Raw genomic sequence first — 17,349 nt, forward strand, 5'->3', positions numbered from 1 at the left:
TTTTGGAGTGGCATGTTAGACAGAGCTCTGCACCACCAACAACAACTGAAGGAATATCTTTTGGATGAATGGTTTTCATTGCTCCAGTATAGTTCCAGAGACTTATAGAATCTATGTATATACCTATATCTATCTATCTATCTATCTATCTATCTATCTATCTATCTATCTCTCTCTCTCTCTCTCTCTCTCTCTATATATATATATATATATATATATATATATATATATATACATATATATATATATATATATAGAGAGAGAGAGAGAGAGAGAGATAGATAGATAGATAGATAGATAGATATGGATATAGATTATAGATGTTCCTATCTAATGCTGTGTTCTTATGTTTATGGTATAATTAGCTGGTTGCTCGAAGCAGTAGGTATAAAACTGTTTAATAGTTATTGGGAGACCTCTTGAGGCAAACCTCAGTATTGCAAAATGTGGACAAAGCTTGCAAAAATAAGGTCTGGCTAACATTTGGTAGCCTGAGTGAATAGTTAAAAAAATATGACACTATGATAGATAAAGTCATTCTTTTTGTTTAAAAAGAGACAAACAACTGAATCACTGCAGATCTTTTACTAATTATACAGGGTGTCTGAAAAGTCATTAACCAATGGCAATATGTTGAGCAAATATGTTGATCTGAATATGTTGAGCAATGTCTGCAAAAGCATGATACAGCACGTGAGAAAATGCATGAGTGAGCATGAACATACTGTATGTTGTATATAATAAATACAAAATTAAGTATATGTAGTTTTACTCTTACTGGTTCCTGACTTTTTTGGACAACCTGTAGATCCTAATGATCTTAATCATTGAATGTGATGGCTCTATATAGACAGCTGTGAAAGCTATTAGTACTTCTAAAGAACTTATTAACTGTCACCAAATGCTTGCTGTATTAACGACAGATGCATTTGAAGAACTAAGTCTAAGGAAAAAAATGACTCTAGTGCTATCACTCATACATGAAATGTATGTTGTTGCTACAATTGCCTAATTAGAGTGCTCAAGATTTTCTCTGATGCAAAAAAAAAAGTTTTAACTCATTATACCTATTTCGTATTTAGTCTAATTTTCGAACATTCTCCAGGCTATTGCTTAAGGTTTAACCAAAATGTTAACAAAATATTAAAAAATATCCAATATCCTGCAAGATATTAAAACAGATAGTTGAACCTTGGATATAACATACAGATGGGTGACACATTCAAGAAAAAACTAGCACCTGGCATAGATTCTATACCTTTCTGGAACTGTACTGGAGGAAAAGAATGGTGTTCTTCCTTCAGTTTGTTTTTTGATGTTTATGGTGGAGAGTGATGTCTTACATGTTACAGTTCCACTGGGTTGCGATATGATGATTTTGAAGGCCATAGCATATGATTTACATCAATTTCATCCTCATCAAAGCATTCAGCCATCGTGCCCTGTGGATAGAGGCGGAGTCATCCTGGAAGAGACCACTCCCATCAGTAAAGAAATGTTTCATTGATAAAGGTGTCAGAAAAACTTTGTATTGATTTGCAGTCACTCATCTTTCTAAAGGGACAAGTGGGCTGAAGCAATGCCAGAAAATGCCACTACAGTTTTTTCCTTTAATTTGTCACCCATCTGTAAATTACTTTGATCAAAATTATACTTATAAAATAAGAGTAATATAAAATGTTATTTGTTGGATCATATGATTTGTTAGTGGGTTCACTCTAACTTCTAAACATGTCAATTTCACAGTCATAATAATAATAATAATAATAATAATAATAATAATAATAATATGTGGGACACAGGGAGAACATAAGAAACTCATGTCCCATGAACCTGTCCTAGCATGCCAAATAATATTCATTTTATTTTATTATTATTATTATTGTTGTTGTTCTGTTTCTTTAAAATTATAATCCTTTTTAAAATGTATACATATAGATACAGAGTTAAAGGTCTTCATTTTAAAATTCATTTTGTGTGCATATAGCACTCTAGATGTCATAACGTTTGCATATACGAAGGTTCTTTGAATATCACCATGTAAGGTTATGGGTTCCTTTATGCACCATTCCATTCATATTCTAACAACCTTTGCAACAAGGTTCACTGAGGCATTTTTAAGGGTTCCACCAGTGTGACAAACATCCACTAAAACCGCTACAAGGCAGTACTGTACTGGAGGTAGTGTACAGTTTTGACATACTATGTGATTTTGGACATACACTATTCTTCGCTTCTTTGGATAGATAATGGTTTTAATTGGAAACCTTTCAGATGGCCAAGTACTCTGTTGTGGGTTTATCATAACATTTTAGAGCAATAATAATCCCTACTTTTTATCTTTTTTTTATTTATTTATTTATTTTTCTAGAGGTGCAGTCTGCGCTCATATCTACTGCTCTCAGACTTTTATACTGTGGCTGACTGTGTGAAGGCAGCAACAATGCCCCAATCAGCTTCTACTAATATCTATATTTCAAAGCAAAAGCCCCTTATTAACGCGTCTATCAGTATTAAACGACGTTACACAAAAATAATAAAAAATAAAAGGAACCCTAGGTATTAGACCAATCGATTTGCAAACAAGACACATTCTGTATATAACCTACTGTTTTAGAAACCGTTAGAAATCTATGTTGCTTTATTGCATTCCCCCTGTTTATAATTTTCTTTTGGTATAAAATATGTAGATTTTCTTATAGAAATAAATACAGTATAAACCTGCACAGACATGCGAGGTAGATTCAGTAACCACGAGGAACGTTTGTTATTTTTCCTGTTATTATTGTCGGCTTGGGTTATATGGCCTCACTGTGCTCAATGCGTGTTGATTGACAGCTTCCAATCAGCGTTGGGGCGGTACTGATGTGAAGCCCTGAGCCCTAAACTGACAGATTTTTGTGAAGAGTGTGACTAAATCAACACTCCTATTCTCTTAGCTAGGTACATGACCTTAATCAGATAGCAGATGCTGAAGCTGGTGCTTGCAATAACGCATTCATTAGAGAGTGTTTTGTCTTTTTTTGTTGCCTGGTAACAATAATAATAATGATAATAATAATAAAAAATAAAAACATTGCACAACAGGAGGGTTGAGGGATGCCAAAGACTCTTGCGTCAAGTGGATATTGATTAGCAAACATGGCGTGTCTTGTTCTCGGGAAACCCCTCTTCACATCCACCTGATGGCAGCATCAGGCAGCCCCTTCAAATGGGTGCGTGGGAGTTCCCCTCTTCCCTCTCCCTGGCTCATGGCTCTCCCGATCCCTCTCTCTCCCTCTCTCTCTCTCTCTCTCTCTAGCCCCCTCCCCATGCGCTCCCTCCATCCTCCCCCACATCACGGCAGCAGCAGCAGCAGCAGCATCCTCAGCTCAGCCTCAGCAGCAGCAGCAGCATCCACCCTTTTCTAGTTCAGCGCCACTCTTTAGCTGGATAGTGGCGTAGTCCTGTCCAGCGGCGTTGCTGAGAGCCGGACAGAGTGTCCAAGGTGATGCCACTGCAGCACCCGCATCTCGCCACCGCGCCAGCACACCGAGCCTAAGCCGCTTCCTCTGCGAGGAGGGACAATAACCGTTCTCCCGGAGACAGCAGCCGCACAGGAAGATGTCTAACGCCGACATGGTCCTCAACGCCACCGACCGGGTAGTGAAATGTAAGTGGGTTTGGATCTGGGATTGAAGATTGCGCGTGCTGGCGATCGACGGGGGCGTCGTTTCGAATCCAATCGGCCGCGCCATACGCTCTCTGGATGATGCATATGTCTGATAATGGCATCTTCTCTGATCGGCTTATGCTCATGGGCGCCGAAAGAGAGTCAGATTATTAGTAGTGTGTAGAGGGATTCGAGGTGCAGGATGTGTAGTTTAGTCTGATCTAATTTACTGCACGGTAAGGGTGAGGAGCGATGGATGGATGGATGGATGGATGGATAGATAGATAGATAGATGGATAGATGGATGGATGGATGGATGGATGAGGCAGGCACTTTCTGTGGAGGCGGTGATGCAGCAGGATTGCGTTTGGCACGGTGGTAGAGGGCGCATGCTGGCTCTACACACACTCCATCGTGTACCCAGATATAAGGAACATCTCAGATCAAATTTCTTTCAGTGTTCGAGCGGTGTGTTTGATAATCTTCCGTATTTTTGGAAGTGGACAGGGATGGGAGGGGGGATTCCAGCTTGAGGGTCATGTGATCCCAAAAAGCTGCCTTCATATAGTAAACGGCGGGTTATGAAATAATGGCTTCTACATCCTGTATACAGAATGCAGTCTATAAGGAGACATGTTGCCTGAATAATTGTTTCATCCAGGTGGTTTTGCCTGGATGGGCGTGGGTTAAAATTCCCTTGTGTTTAAATGATGTGTTTGTATAAAATGCACTGTGTGTCTGGCAGATGATAGTGTAATATTTCATAGAACTAGACCACTAGACTCATTTTTATTTAGAGCAACACTTCGCTGAAATGTAATCCACGCTATCTATATTGCCACTGATAGGAATTCTTCTAATAGTCTATAGGTGTCCATCAGGATTCAGGATTCAGTTTCTGAGTGTGTGTGTGGGTGTGTGTGTATACCTGTATGTACCTGCTGATGACATGTCTAGGTCTTTAACGGTTGACTGAGCTACAATATAAATGGCTTATTAAGAAGTCATCTTCTCAGAATGACACTGCAATGAAGAACAAAATTCCTGTGGCATTTAAGCTCATGGCACATTTGCCAGTATTTTGGAAAAATGAGGTTCATCTGTTATATTTTATGTGCCAAATATTCTAGTGTTAACTGAGCCTTGCACTGCCAAAAATATATATTGGCACTGACCTGCAGAAGGACCTTAAGCATATTTTAAAACATGCAGCAATGCACCAGGAGGGACTCATCTTTGTCCTTCAATATTGCCACTTGTAAATCCTAATTTTATATTTTGCATTATATTTAAGACATGATCATGATTATCAAGAAGTCTCTTAAGGAGACTGACTGGCAAATCCCTGCCTCCTGATTGGCTGACATGAGCTCTAGCTCTGCTTTGACATAGGTTGCTCATCATACCTGTATCTGTTCCTTGTTCATGGGTTCGTGGACTCAGATATACTGTATATTCTCAGTTTGCTTCAGTTCTTTTCAAATGACACTAACAATATTCTGTATTTCAACATAGTTTCATGTTATCATTTTTTTTTGTTTCCATGCCTGTACCTTCCAGTAGATATAGTTGTTTCACCCCATTGAAAAGACACACGTCTCTAAAAATGTTATGATGAAAAGATTTCAATCCACTGCTTTGCAGCCAAGGGTACAAGTTCATGCACTATTAATAGTAAAAATCAATATTTTTGTTTCATTGTTATGGTTTGTGAGACTGTGGAGAAAGGAAACTGTAAGAAATCCATTCAGGAAGCCAAAGTAACCTTAACAAGCCTTATTTGTACAGACACAGTCACTAACAGTAGTGAGTCATGGTGGCCTGCACCCACACACAGACCTCAGGATATTCACTCAGCACAGCTTAACAGAACGTCCACACAGTCACTGTGACAGGCCACTGACTGTTTCCTCCCCACACGCCTTACAGCTGGATCGGTGGGAATGCACTACTGTAGATCAGCCTCACTGATTGACTGAGTGTGTGCTAACACACTCCTAAACTCACCCCAACACTGCACAGCTCCATGATGCTTTGTGTGTAATTGAAAGATTTTATCATGAGCAAATGCATCAGTAATAACTGCTTGTAACAACCTCAATGATTAAGATAAATGAAAAGAATTGACTATATTGCACAGCCACAGACAACAAACATCAGAAAGATCTTTTACTGGTCTGTGTAGTACCACTTTATATAATTATATTTGATATTTTTGACAAGCTCAAACATTATCTGGCAGCATATCGGCATTTATCCTATATGTTGGCTTTTGGTTTGTGCAGTCAATCACTATTTATTAGCGTTTATTCTCGGGGGAGTTGTGCGCCTGTTCTTTGGAAAATAGGATAAATGAATAATATATATATACAGCTTTTCATAAATACATGCATGAGATACTGCAAGTTAATAATCTATACATCATTGTTGAATCAGTACCTCACAGTGGCTTTATGTCTGTGAATATATACACAACCAATATCCAGTATAACTTTTCATTTGCATTAACAGAAGTCCATTATATTCTCAAAGTGGAGTCCATGGAAAAGGAGGTTTGTGTATTTATTTAAAAAAATGTAATGATGTGAAGTGTGATAAAGATACCTGCCAACTGCTAGGAAAAATGTTACAGTTATTATTTAATTATTATAGTTTTACAACAAAGTGACTGCTAACTTGAATTGAATGTGTTAAAATGATGCTAGTTACACTAATGTGTTTCTTGTAGGGAGTTAATTTATGTAATTAATTCATCTAAAGCTCAATCACTTAATAACAGGTAAAAATAATGGCAACTTGGATATAATGACGATTTAGATAATACTATGTAATGTGCTGTTAAGATGATACAGAATGTTTTGAAATTATTTTGGCATGGGTCCTGGTTTTAATGGTTTGGGTCCTGTTTGTAAAACACTAATAGCTTAAAAAATTAAATATGATAACAAATATTTACTAAATATGAGAGCTACTTTGTGGATCCAGGGTCCTGGGTTCAATCCTGAGGTCCGGTTACAGTCTGTGTGGAGTTTTACATGTTATCCAGGTGTCCTTGTAGAATCCCTCAGCTACTGTAGTTTCCTTACTCTATCCAAAAACATAGGAGGTAGGTGGATTAGTGGCTCTAAGTTGCCCCAAGGTGTGAATGAGTGTGTCAGTGTATGTGTGTGTGATGCCCATCCAGGGTGTATCCCTGCTTTGCACCCTGTTTTCCTCCAGATTCATCATAGCTATGAATATGATAATGTGGTTACTAAAGATAAATGAATTAATATTTATATATACAGTATATATGAAGCAGAGGGTTACATACATTGCCTTTGGTTCATTCTCCAGATTTAACTTGCTTTGGGTTCAGAACGTAATGTAATGTCTTAACATTTAGGTGGACATTCAGTTCCTCTAAAGGCAGGAAAGCTGTGTCACAGGTGACAGTAATATTATTTCACACTGGCACCTGGTTTCATTTAGGTCAGCGGCTGGCTTCGCTTGCTCGGCCCCAGTAATAAATGGCCTAGTCTGGTGACAGGAGTTTAGTGTGCTGTAGATGCCACTTAGCCACATATTGGGGTCCCAAAGGGATGTTTCTGAGCATCCTACTTTACAGAGTTTGATTCTAGGGCATTAACTGTGTTAGTGCTGGCAGGTCCTGGTTGATTACTGGAGTTATTCTCAGGTCAGATTTGGAATGTGTTTTTCGCATAATGTATGCAACATTTCGTTTGCTTGAATCAAATCGTATTTCTCACCAATGAATGAAGGAAGTTTACAAGTAAGTTTTCATCTCTAGACAAACTTCAGTCAACTTTTTTTTTTGCTTTTTCATTTGTTTAGTGTGAAACTAAATCAAACCAAATAGCAAACAAACCAAAAATATTAATTTTGCTTTAATTTGGATTAACAGGTCAGTCACTGTAAGCGACTGTTTGATGGTAGAAGTAAAATGAACGTAATCAACATAAGTATGGTGTTTTGCTATCATGACTGTTAGTCTCAACATGCGTCACCAATAATTTAAGGGTAGTATATAATCATATATAACCATGTCCTCAGAGAAAATTATCCTATGTAGAAAGCTATAGGATGCCTTCTTCTTGTGCTCAGTCTTAATCATTAGCTTGAGGCATGTTTTGTTCGCAAACACCATTCCAAAATGACTTGCTTCAAGGCTTTAATGAATAAAATGCTCTCACCCATCTTTCTTTTATGACTGTATAATATCTAAATGTATGTGTTTTGCCTAATCAAATGGAGGAGATTGAATGGAACTGAATGGTTATGTTCACTCAGTACTCGCTCTAATGGCCTATCTAATGTGCTAGGCTTTGACAAACCACCTATTATAAAGTGAGCTGCTGTGTGTAAAACACACTATGAGTAATCTGATACTAAATTAGCTGCACACAATAGCCATATAGCAGAACAGAGACATGTCCACGTGCTCAGGGTCTGCTTCCAGCAGGCACCACGGAGGTGAATGGTGAAGAGGTGAATGGGAAGGTGTAATAGCCGTCTGGGAGGCTGAGAGGGAGAGCTGGGGTGGGCTGCATGCAGGATATACGCTCGCTGGCTTTATTTAGCAGTGCGGGTGAATTATTTAAGCATTGATTCGCAGCAGTGTTTTACTGCACACTGCTCTCTTACATAATGAAACTTCCCCGAGATCTATGAGATGCACTGGGGGAAAGTCAGAGATAGACAGAGCATAAATGCTGTATGATAGAGGAAAGAATAAAATGGGGTAGAGACAGAAAGAGAGAGAGAGAGATGAGAAATGGAGATTTCGAACATGTAAGCTTAAGGCATGAAGCATGAAAATGGAAATGTGGCTTTAGGTAGCTAACAGAGGTTTACCTTGAAGCTTGAGCTCTCAGGGAGCAAATCTCATTCCCATCCTAACCAGCACCAGGACACTGTCCTGCCCCAGCACCAGCCCATCAGATCCATACAGCCCCATACAGACTGCAGTCCTCTCAGCTCTCCTGCCTATTGCCTTTTCATGCATGGATTGTGCTTAGTTGAACTGCAAGCTGCCACTTCATGCATGCATCCCTTGGACGTCTAAATGGATATTTCAACTAAAGTGTGCTAATGCTAATGCTGTTAATCATTTCAGGACTACATTAAGTCTTGTGTAATGTCATAAGCAACAAGGATAAGTTACTCCAATTTTCAGTGATGCCCATACCAAAGCATCTTAGAACAAACAACTTAGAAGACACTTAGACATGTTGTGGTGAATCCTATCATAGCAGAAACCTTTAAAATAAGAATTTGTGTAGAAAAGAATTATCTAGTGAACTCATCATTCAGAAGCAGTGGCAATTCAAGCAGATACAAGTCAAGTGCTTTAGTTAATGTTCTGCAGATGGAAACATTTCCAGACTGGCTCAAGCTGACAGGAAGGCTGCAGTAACTCAAATAACCACTCTTTACAGCCGTGATGTGGAGAAAAGCACCTCAGAATGCACACTGAACCTTTACAACAGCAGAAGACCAGATCGGGTTCCACTCTTGGCAGCCACAAACCGGTGTCTGACGCTACAGTGGTCGCATACTTCCTGAAACTGGGCATATTGGGAAAAAATACCAGGCGATGAATAATTGCATGAATGAGCAGGTGTGCAGGTGTTCCTAATAAAGTGGCCAGTGAGTGCATACTGTAATAAATAGTTTTAATACTCGTATTTTCATTTATCTCTTCAAGGCCAGTCTTGACAAAAGCTTTTCCAGTAAAACAAATATTTTATCCATTCCCTAATTCATATTGTAGTTATAATGGCTTCCAAAATGACAGGCTAACTCTCACAGCATGTAATATTGCGTGTTACTAGGTGGAGAGTGAGGTGTTCATATCTGTTTCATCCAAGACCATTTTCGAAACTGCGGGCAAATCACTGATTCTCCAAAAAAAATATGAGTTAGTAATATTAAGCTCCAAACCATGCATCAATTCTTTTAGCTGCTTCCTAAATGTGTTAAAAATGATCAGTGAGGTATCATAACCTTATTTTTCAGCTTACAGTCACGTCCTTAATTCATTTGTCATTATGTCTGCCACTTACCACTGCTCTGCTTCTTTGTTTTGTCCTGTTCTTATTTCTTTTTTTTTCCTCTTATGACCTCCTGATAGGTCGGTCAAGTACCATACGTGCATTCATTTAAACAAACTTACACAAGTCACGGACATGCAAATGAGATGGGGCCTCTTTAGGGGGCTTCCTTAGATGTTGCTTTGCTCATTGAGGTTTTGAAGCAGTTCCTACATTTTCATATTTGACATGTTTATGGAACTATGTGATCATCTTTCAGGCTCTAGGCAATTGCCTGCCTTGCTTGTCCCGTTTTGTAGATATGTTTTTGATGACAGAAGGAACTGGGGTACATTTACATACTGGGGCTTGCTAATTTAGCAAATATCTTTAGAAATCTGCATCTCTTCTCATCTTTCACTCAAAAAAATGAGAAGCAAAAATGTTCTAAGAACAGATGGTAGAGTCAAGATAACAATAAATAGAGATTAGCATTGCTGGTTAATGCTGTGTGGTAACATTAGTTTTTACTGACACTTATGCTAGCATTGTTTGGTCTAACTCTCGCGTTTTTGGGTCACTTTCCTCCCAGATCAACCCACATTTGTCAGAGCAGACACATCAAATGAGCCTGGTGGATTTTGGCTCCCAGAAGTGTTAAGGCATATCTCGTTCTTTCCTAATGCAATCACACAACAACAAAAATGAGCCGCAATAGCCAGAGCTAATGTTTCCTCTTATGTCCAGCTGTACAGGATCAGTCTGTGTAGGCCTGCAGTTGATCCAGCCACAGCTAATGTGTTAGACAGTGAGGAGGTGGTTATGCAACCTGGTTTGCTCAGTTATTTATAATGTCCTATCAACGTGTCTACTTTTCTCTGTTCTCAGAGCTCTATCTAGCACCTAGATGCCGCAGTTGACAAAGAGTTTGATGTTTGGAGAACCTAAATTACGTCAGATTATGTGAGGTGTGTCGGGTTCAGTTGGACCTGTTTGCTTTCCTCTATGGCAGTTTTGTCCAAGAAATGCAAACAATAGGTGATGAAATATCATACCACTCTCACAGTTCATTAATACAGCTGGTATTTTTTCAAGTTATATTAACTAGTTAACCAGCTTTGGTGATATATTAGGTGAATAACATTCTTATTCTATATTCCTGTGCTGATTCTTATTCTATATTCCTGTGCTGATGATACTATTGGTTACTTTTGTCACTTTATCTGGTGTGATTTGGTTTCACACCGCATACATTTAAAGCAGCAGTTTGTAATGTTAGCTTCCTCTGATGTCAGTGGGGCAAATAGCAATTGCAATGAAATCACCGACAAGCCTTTTCTCCCCCCCCCAGCTGACGCTTACCTCTCCTGTTAAAATCACATATGCCTGTTAGTTGTCTTTTAACGAAAAAGGGCAGAGCTGAGCAACTGTTTTCAGACTTGAGGCAGAGTTTATTTCTGGGTCAGAAAAAATGCAAACATAAGAAAATAACTAAATCCATTGTGCAACAATAGTGCATGTCACTTTCTATAGGCTATCTTTGAAATTTTATGATTATTACAGGTCTAAAAACACTTCTAAACATTAGAAATTATAACTTTAATCCAGATAAACATTTACAAGTTGCTATAGTTTGCTTGGAAGCTGCCCAGGACATCAAATGAATGGGACCAAAAAGTAATGGCACCCAGATTGGATTCCAATTAACTAAACACTACATGCTGTTCTACTGTATAGATATTAATTCTGCAACAATGCTGTGATGGTTTTAGTTCTGCAACAGTAGTGTCTGGTGTAGTGCTGTGATATTGTCTTGACATTGAATGGGAAAGCTACTATTATGAAACCATAATGGTTGAGCCTTATAACACAGTCTCATCATAGGCATAAAACTATTATGCATACACACAAGAATACACTCATTGAAAGAAATATAGATAACACAATTTATGATTCCTATTTTTGTGTGTGTGTAATCACTCCACATAGCAAGCATAGTAAACACAAAAGCTGTGCTTGCCATTAGCCAGTTCTGTCCTTTGTCCTTTCATGTAATTTGTACTTTGATTGGGCAGTGTTTGCTTAGTTTGTTTACTTCTAGGTTCTCCTCCAAATGCATTTTGGGGAACATGTACGATAAAGTAATTAATCCACTTTGGTCGTGTTCATTGCACCCACTATTTTATTTCACATGCTTCTTTTCAATCACTCTGGTGTTATGGATGGCTGAAATAAAGCCCTAATACACACACTAGGGGCGTTTTATCAAGTGCAATTATCTGACACAAATGTAAGCGATAGGCTGTGTGAATCTACAGTCTGGGCTAGAAAGATATCAGCTCTAGCCTCGCTTCTTCATAGAACTGTGATTTTTTTTTTATTTACGAACAACCACTACAGATGTTGGTTCCACAAATTTAAAAAAATAATCCACTATATGCCATATGTTAATGGCAAATTACATGATGTGGATAGCAAAAACTGAACCATATTTTAATATAGTTTTTCCTTGAAAGAGAGGGAAGACTTAGCCCTTCTACCCATTAATACCAGCTGGCTCTGGTCTGCTGGTTTTTTCTGAGCTTATATTATATATTTCCAGGTTAACCGAGATGAATGAGGTAATCTCCCGACTGACTGAGCAGTCTTCTGGTAGTGATGTTGTTTGTGCTGTGTGTGAACACAGATATCTTAGGCTTCTAGTTCTCTTTATGGCTCACTCTGGAAATATTGTGTGGTTTTAGACCCATTTGGCCAGCTTCAAAATGTTTTTTTCTCTATCGTTGCACTTCATGCCATCTGTCAGTGCCGAAGTGTTTACTACTGATTTAGTAACCCTCTGTAAAATGAAACATTCAGCAGCTATTACATTCTATATTAAGTATCCTGCTTAGGTGTACGTAATTGTCCACTGGGAAAATGGTTACTTGTTCTTGACTTCAATAGACCCAGGGAGGAGCATTCTAACTGGCCTGACATCATGATTGAACTAAGAGACATGACAGATGTGGGAAAACTTAGCATACACAGTTTTAATTGATGTTCATGCTAGTTGTTTCATTGAATCTTCAATAGACTGCTATTGACCCTCGGCTTGTGAAGAGTCAGTCAATTATACTGTCTCTCTGGTTTCTAAAGGACTAAAATACCACAAATATTACTTACATTTTTCTTCCACATGTTGGTAAGAGCTTAATATAGCTGCAAAACTGTATTACCTGCTTGCTAGCATTCAGCTCACTAGCAAGCATCTCACCAGCTAGTAAAACAGTATGTTAAGTAAGAGTATAATGGCATATGAAATCATATAAAATCAATTGGGAACTGTTGTTCTGTCCATGAACTATTCAAAGCTCAAGGTCCTGCCTTTGAAAAATCTTCAGTGCTGGATATGCAGTATATTTTAATTCCTAATTCAAATACATGTAACAGACATATTGCCTGCATCTTGTTGTTTTTCATAAAACAAATTTCAAATCTTAGCCACATTAGGCAACTTTTCACACAGTCTTTTCATGCACCTTTCCAGTTTTTATTCAAATTTCACTTAAATTGAGCTGACTATTTGTATTTAATTTTAATTTATTAAGATTTAGATTAAACCTTGTTGTTCAATCTGGCCAGTCAGTAGGTCAGATTGGGCAAAATAGCATGATGGTGCAGAGGGTAGCATTGCCACCTCTCAGCTTCAGGGTCCCCAGTTCAATTCTGAGCTCAGCTTGTGGAGTTACACATGTACTTCCAGTGTCTGTGTGGGGTTCTCCAGGTTCTCTGGTTTCCTCCCAGTTCCCAAAAGCATGCAAGCAGATGGACTGATTACGCTAAATTGGTTGTGTGTGTGAACATATGTTTATGGTGCCCTGCAATGGTCTGGTTTCTAATTCAGGGTGTATTCTCATCCTATGCTCATTGTTCCCTGAGATAGGCTACAGAGCCATGACCCTGACAAAGATAAAGAGCTTACTGAAGAGAAACAAATGAAAATAAGACAAAATAGCAGACCCCCCAGCTAATAAAACAATGAATCTTGGAGTTTAGAGTAAAATAAGTGCACATTATAGAGCAGAAACAGATCCAGGTGACCATATTAGCAGATAAAGTTATATAAAATAAAGTTATTTTATTTAATAAAGTTAAACCAGAATATCAGACATAGTCTCATGAATAAAAAGTATTATGTTTTACTTACAGATGAATGTATTCAGTGTATTCTGAATGCTAATTCAAAGCCGCATTGATGTTAACAGCTATAGAGGAAGGATGCACGACTCTGTACACTGTGATTTACCGAGCAGAGCTAAAGTAGTGGATTTTGGGCTCAGAAACAGCTCACACTTCAGGCTGCCTTGACTAATTTGTGTGTGTTTGTTTGAGCGGAACGATGGTTGTTTTATCTGTGGATATGAGTGCGTGTTGGAGGGTTTGTGGGCTGCATTCTTGTGTTAATGCGAGCAGACCTGCATGGTTGAGATTTACTCCCCAATCACAATGTATAGTGTGTCAGTGCTGGCCACCCTCCAGTAGTTGGTGGCTGTTGCTCAGCAACACACACCGCAGTTTCAACAGCTCGGCTTTGGGTGTAAGTAAGGAGCAAAGCTGCTGTCGGCCACCTCGGCCTGCTAGAGCGCTCTCAAGTGTGACCAGCCTTCTCATTCTCTCTCTTCGACATTTCACTTCCTAGTTTGCTTTATTGGCATGGCTGCTCTTCTTTACAGTACTGCCAAAGCAATTACAGAATGTCAATAAAAGTAGTAACAACAAAGCTGTATAATAGTTACAATATAATCTATATTTGTTCATCACTCTTTTTTATCTCAGTATTGGTGAATCCAAAATGAGAACTAATGCATGCATATATATAAGCATGTATAAATATTTTAAGTATGACACTCAAGATGCCAAGACATAATGCAGAAACTTTCTTCTTCATCTCACAGTGCAATAAGGAACTGGGAACACAACAAAATAGTCCCACACACATGCCTAGGGGCAGAGTGGTAGGTTTTCTATGTATATATATATATATATATATATATATATATATATATATATATATATATATATATATATATATATGTGTGTGTGTGTGTGTGTGTGTGTGTATGTATATATATATTTACATTTTAATGTTATGACTATATATATATATATATATATATATATATATATATGTGTGTGTGTGTGTGTGTGTGTGTGTGTGTGTATGTATGTATATATATATATATATATATATATATAGAGTCATAACATTAAAATAATATGCCTAATATAGTGTAGGTCCCCTTGTGCTGCCAAAACAGCTCTGACCTGTCGAGGTGTCGAATCCACAAGACCTCTGAAAGTGTGCTGTGGTATCTACTACATTAGCAGCAGATCCTCTAAGTCCTGCAAGTTGCAAGGTGGGGCCTCCATGGATCAAACTTGTTTTTCCAGCACATGTATGTATGTATGTATGTATGTATATATACCCTAACCCTAATACAGATTGCCACTTTTCATATATGAGAGAATATATTGATCATAGTGACAAGTAATTTAATATATTTCACTTATGTTGTATTGAGGTAAATATATACACTCAGTAGCTACTTTATTGAGTGCACCTATCATAGGTCAATTTGCAAATATGCAGTTACTGACTGTATGACAATTTGTTGTATAGCTATACACAACCTGTCCATTAGTGAAAAACAGACTAGCATAGGACCAGATATTTTTTGGGTGTTGGATTATTCCCAGTACAGCACTGACAGTGACGTGGAAGTGTGTGTGGCATTGGCTTGAGTGTTTTACATAGAGAAGTGTTGCATTGTCACTGCTGGGATGAGGAGCAGTCCATCAGCCAAAAAAAAATAAAAAATCAGCCAGCAGCAGGGTTACTGTCAGAACCCAACACTGAAGAAGGGTAGAAAGTTAGAAATTTATGTGAACATTAACTGACGCTCTTGACTTTTTTGCAGTGCACTGCTTCCTATATTCAATATTTGGATTACTGCATGAATGAAATGTAATCAGGTGTACAGGTATTCCTAATAAAGTGGTCAGTCGAATGTAATTCAGTTGAGGAAGAATAATACTGCTTGTATGTAGTGTAACATATTAGATCAAACATTAAGTCTAACGTGTTGCAGACAAGTAAAGAAAAGATGCCCATATTCGTCATGCTGTTTAATTTGACCTATTATTGTTCATAAATCTTCAAATATCCTACGGCCTCCTTCTGTTCCGCTCAGTAAGTCTCATTATTTAACAAATAAACACATATACACCCTGTCTGTGTATGTGTGCACGCCTTTGGCCTCCAGGACATGGAGAGCTGGAAAAGACAGAGACAGATAGGCACATTATGTGCTTGTGCCTTTGAAACTGCATGAGACAGTGTGCTAAACTGCTACTTCTTCCCAGATCTCTCCTTTAATCTCTCTCTCTCTCTCTCTCTCTCTCTCTCTCTCTCTCAGTGCCTGCAGTATGAAGTCAGTTGGCATCGAACGAAACGCTCAATAGGTGTCACTGATTCTTCACCCTGCAGATTTTCTTCAAATCCCATTTTTAATGTTTTACCCCCATTTCCTCCCAATTTTCTCATTTTGCCCTGTCCCCTACCTGCCAGCCCATTCCTATAACATGAGATCTACCAACCGCAGAGGGTGAAAGCTAACAATTGCTTCTTCTGGAACCATGTGAAACTAGCCACCGTATCTTTTCAACCTGCTGTTCATGCTATATCACAGTGCAGCATAACACACTCAGAGGAAACTGCTAACCACCCTCTTCCACACATTATTCCTCCTACCCGGCTTATGTTAATGTATGGAATCAGAGATGCACTTCTTGCATGTCTTTTCTTTGTTGTAACATGGAATTTATTTATTTATTTATTTATTTATTTAGTTTCTAGCCAGTAAGGCAATTTGGAGTATGAAACTCCGGGTTATTGGTTATATACCAATGTTTAATGAGCATTTTATAAGAAGCCGCTTGTTTGCCAAATACTGCTGTTACAATGATGCTAAATTCTAGTGCCAGGCTAACAGTAGCACACCATGTACTACTTTCCCCCTGCTGAAGTAACACCACTGCTGTGTATTTTGCTCATATTTCTATGCAAACAGTATAGGCTAATGCTTCAAAGGAAATGTGCGTATGTAAATAATATATTTAAAACACAAACATAAGCATATGTAAAAATGCGTATATTTATACATCCTATACCACTGCCCTATCTCCACAAACATACACACACACACACACACACACACACACTGTGTAAATCCCACACTAGATCTGGGCCCATTATGTCACCAGTAGGTGCTTGAGATTCCTCACTTTTCCCCCTTAAGTCAAACATGAATTATTTAGCTCTGTGTTGATCCCGTTGAGTCTCCGCTCCCAGAACCCCCCTCTTGTCCCCGTTCTGTGCATCTCACTTATTTTAGTGCAGTGTGTATGCCTTATCTAGGCTGTGTAGAGTGTATTACCATAAAAATTAGGTTTTAGGTAAAGATGCAGTGCAGATGCAGCATAAGTGTTCCCTATGTTCAACTTTTCCACATTTTGTAGTGTTAAAAAAAAATGTCATAATACTCATAATACTGAAGGGGGGTGGCAAAACTTGAAAATTGTTGTGGACTCTATCAGAGCTTGAGCAGTTTTGCCAAGAAGAAT

At 38.4% G+C, this 17,349-nt stretch overlaps 1 protein-coding gene across 2 annotated transcripts in view; it reads left to right on the forward strand.

Annotated features, from left to right (window-relative positions):
* The first annotated feature begins 3,319 nt into the window (after nucleotides 1-3,319).
* ppp3ca (protein phosphatase 3, catalytic subunit, alpha isozyme) overlaps nucleotides 3,320-17,349 on the forward strand; it is a 53,439-nt gene continuing 39,409 nt past the window's right edge. The window contains exon 1 of one of the 2 annotated variants that reach the window (XM_026938409.3): nucleotides 3,320-3,652. In XM_026938409.3, the coding sequence (XP_026794210.1) occupies nucleotides 3,604-3,652 (49 nt within the window). In that variant the 5' untranslated portion in view covers nucleotides 3,320-3,603. The remainder of the gene's footprint in view (nucleotides 3,653-17,349) is intronic. The other variant, XM_026938408.3, reaches the window with a different exon arrangement.

This window comes from Pangasianodon hypophthalmus, chromosome 15 (assembly GCF_027358585.1).
Source record: "Pangasianodon hypophthalmus isolate fPanHyp1 chromosome 15, fPanHyp1.pri, whole genome shotgun sequence".
NCBI classification, from domain to species: Eukaryota; Metazoa; Chordata; class Actinopteri; order Siluriformes; family Pangasiidae; genus Pangasianodon; species Pangasianodon hypophthalmus.